The sequence below is a fragment of the Gavialis gangeticus genome, unplaced genomic scaffold (genome assembly GCF_001723915.1).
Source record: "Gavialis gangeticus isolate Ggan-Ray unplaced genomic scaffold, GavGan_comp1, whole genome shotgun sequence".
Lineage (NCBI taxonomy): Eukaryota > Metazoa > Chordata > Crocodylia > Gavialidae > Gavialis > Gavialis gangeticus.
This window is the reverse complement of record NW_017729031.1, coordinates 60,183,740-60,187,238: the sequence shown is the minus strand read 5'-3', so window position 1 is coordinate 60,187,238 and position 3,499 is coordinate 60,183,740. Positions and strand designations below refer to the sequence as shown.

The following is a 3,499-nucleotide window of genomic DNA, read 5'->3' as shown; positions in this document are numbered from 1 at the left end:
CCCCCCCCCCCCCCCCTCCTCAGCCAACCTGCCAACTGGGCAGGGGGCATGGCTGGGTGACCACCCCAGCCTCTGGCTCAGATCAGGACTGCAGGCTTCTCTGCAGCTGGGAGCTAGGCAGCTAACCCTGTGATATGTTCTCCCTGGCCAGCAGGCTGACTGAGAAGGAAGTGGGGAGGAAAAACAGCAGCCTCCTCCCCCTCCCTCTCCCATCCTTGTTGCAGACCCCTGCTGCATCCCAAGGCGGTGGAGCAAGCACAACTCCTGCTGCCGCCACTTCGCTGGAGTTGGCCTATGGGAGTCAGAGCATCAGGGCTACCTAGCAGTTCCTAGGCAGAGCTGTAGCACGGTGCCTCGTCCCTGCCCCTGCTGGGGAGCCAGGCCTGCCCCGAGCCCTCTGTGAGTGTCAGGCAAGTCCTTCCCTCCTGCATGGCAGGAGCCAACCCCTGCTGCCCATCAGCCCTGCCTGGCACAACCTCTGTGGCTCCTAGCCCACTCTACCCACCAGGCTGTGGCAGGGCTACAGCGAGCTGACACTGGACGAGGGAGGGGGCTCATATCCCAGGCTGTAGTTCCCTTGTCCCAACCTGTCTTGCAGTACGGGACTCCCCAGTGAGTGTAGCCCACAGTCTGGCAGGTCCTGAAGGGCAGCTGGGGGGAGGGGAATGCCCACCCTGTGCCCGGCAGAGGGGGGAAGCCAGCAGTGGGGGCTTTATTCCCTTGCCCCAGCCAGGAGCTGGGTTGATTCCCCAGCAGGGGAGGGGATGAGGCAAGGGAATCCACCCCATTCCAGGCTGCTGGAGGTGGAAAAGTCCCTGCTGGCAGCTGCGGGGTGGGGCCAGCCCTGCTCTGCTGGAGCAGAGAGCACAGAGCACAGCCCAAGGCTGAGAAGTATGCCGGGATGCTGGGGGACTCTGGCTGAACTTAAACTAGGAAAGGGTCTGGGACAGAAAACACATAAACCAGTCTGACCCGAATCAATTAAGTCTGATACTACATTCAACCAGGTTTGTCTTAAACCAGTTTTGGCCATTTTGAAACTGGTTTATATGCACTGAACTTATGTTCTGTTACAGGTTTCAACCAGTTTCTGATCACTTAAACTGGTTTATGTGTAACTTCTATCCCTAGCTTTATAGTGTACTTGTACACACAACAAAATCGGCCTTTAAAGAGGCTTAACTGCTCTTTTGCACTGCTTCAATAGCTTCACTATTTACACCTTCGGCAGTGTATTTCGCTTTAATTCCATGACAATGTACATGTTCAACAGCATATTTCACTTTAAATGATCCTGTTACATAGCAAGGTAAAACCCATCCAAAGTATTTTAGTTTGCTACATAAAGTGCAATGTTGCATGGGGAGCTGGAAGCCCAGACGTGCTCGGGGAAGCTGGGGCTTGGTGGGATTCCAGTGCCCCATGCACCACCCCCACCAACTTCTCCCGCCACCAGCACACCCAGCCACCATCCTGCCGCCTTGCTGCACTGCCCCAGGGGCAAGCCAAGCTGTTCCCGGGTGGTCCAAGGTGGCGGGAAGGCGGTTGGGACAGTGCATGGGGCGCTGGAGCCTGCCTGCCTCTCCCACAGCCGGGGGAACCAGCTGCTGGAGGGCCAAGCAGCCCCTGAGCTGTGGGGGACCCTGGACCTTCCCTCCATGGTGGTGGCACCCTCCTGCTAGCACCCTGTCCAGGCGATCCTGGGGGGGCGCTGCCACTGTGGAAGGAAGCCCCAGGCCCTGCACAGCTCAGGCTGTGCAACCTGGTGGCAGCTCATGCGGGCAGGCTCCACTGAGGAAAAAAAACAAAAAAGCAGCAAGGGGCCTGATCTTTTTCTTTTTTTTTTCCCTCTCAGAGCCTGCCTGCCTGCCTGAGCTGCGCAGGGCCTGGTGCTTCCCTCCACAGTGGCAGTGCCCCCTGGGACCAGCTGTTTGGGCTGCTAGCGGGTAGATGCTGCCCAGGGTGCACCGCCACCTCAGAGGGAAGGACTGGGGTCCTCTGCAGCTCAGGGACCAGTCAGCCTGCCGGCAGCTCAACATGACCCCCCACCCCCGGAAAGGCTCTGGGGGTGGAAAGATCAGGCCCCTCACCTTTTTTTTCTGGTGGAGCCTGCCCATGGCAGGGGTAGGCAGGTGTGCTGACAGGGGGGCCATGACACACAGTGAGGTCACATGACTTGACGGAGGTCCCTAAATTGAAATGGTGGGTTTTTTAATGACACAATTAAAAACGCACCAATTAAAAACCCACCATTTTGATTTAGGGAGAACTAAACCCCCGTCACATGTACAAGCACCCATAGTTTATTTTACTATAGATTCAGAATGTATTGTTTCTCCATTGTTTGCAAAGAGAGAAGAAAATGATAGTGCAGTCAAACAACTGAATCAAGTATTTGTTTTAGAGTTAGAGCTGACTGGGAAATACATTTTTTTTCTAGTTTGGATAAAGCTAAATATTTATGACAATTGTTGTAATAGACAACATAGACTAAAAATAGAAATATACCATTGGGGCACACTCAACGAATAATTAAAGGCATATTTTCTATTGTATGAGCAAATCAAGTACTTTACTGTGTAAGGGGCTAGTTAGGTGCCACGTTAATTATGTCCAGATATGTGTAACTAATGTGTACTGAAAGCAACATTAACTGTACAGACATTTCTGTGCACTCTTTAGTTCTAATTTTTTCGCAAAACATTACTTTTCCATTTTTTTAAATGTAAGCCTTTCTGTAATTTATGTATAAAATCAACTGAGCACTTAAAAACAATTTTGCTTCTATTTGGAAAATATTTTCACTAGATTATTCTTGTATTAATGTTTTAGTCCCTATAAGTGTACAATAAAATGTGTGTGAAAAAGGAGCCTTGTACAATTATAGGATGTAAAGATACTTGAATACTGAAACTCTTCAGAGCAGTATATTTACTTTATTTCTGAATAGTAGCAGTCAAAATTCAGAGCTGCTGGCTAGATGTCCAGGTGTTTCTTGCATTAGAGCATTGTAAATTGCATCAGACTATATTGCATTGCTCAAGTTGCTGTAAAATGGACAACTCTTACCATCTAAATTCTTACAGGCTACAGTATGGATGGTTTGCGTACTTCTTGATCAAATTAGCATCCTCCCACTGGCATTTGTACTTCTGAAACAAAGAGGTATATTGTTTGAAATTTGGGTCTAGAAGGCTACATTTGCAGGTCAGGAGCAGTACATAGGAAATTTGTTCTAAGAATGAGACAAAGGGAAACAAATGAATTTTGAGTAAGAACTTTTCCCGTTCTTTTGGCATTTCTAGGCAGCAAACATCCCACTGGCATCAGAACTTGGCATCGATGACATCCACTTCGATGACTTTTCACTTGATGTGGATGCCATGATTACTGCAGCCCTCCGGATGTTCATGGAGCTTGGAATGGTTCAGAAATTTAAAATTGACTATGAGGTAACCATCTGTTCTGTAAAGATACCTGCCACTTTTGTCTTGGCAGT

At 49.7% G+C, this 3,499-nt stretch overlaps 1 protein-coding gene across 1 annotated transcript in view; it reads left to right on the top strand.

Annotated features, from left to right (window-relative positions):
• Positions 1–3,499, top strand: part of PDE11A (phosphodiesterase 11A) — a 290,348-nt gene that overhangs the window by 206,438 nt on the left and 80,411 nt on the right. The window contains exon 11 of the mRNA XM_019523008.1: positions 3,306–3,452. Coding sequence (XP_019378553.1) covers positions 3,306–3,452 — 147 coding nt within the window. The remainder of the gene's footprint in view (positions 1–3,305; positions 3,453–3,499) is intronic.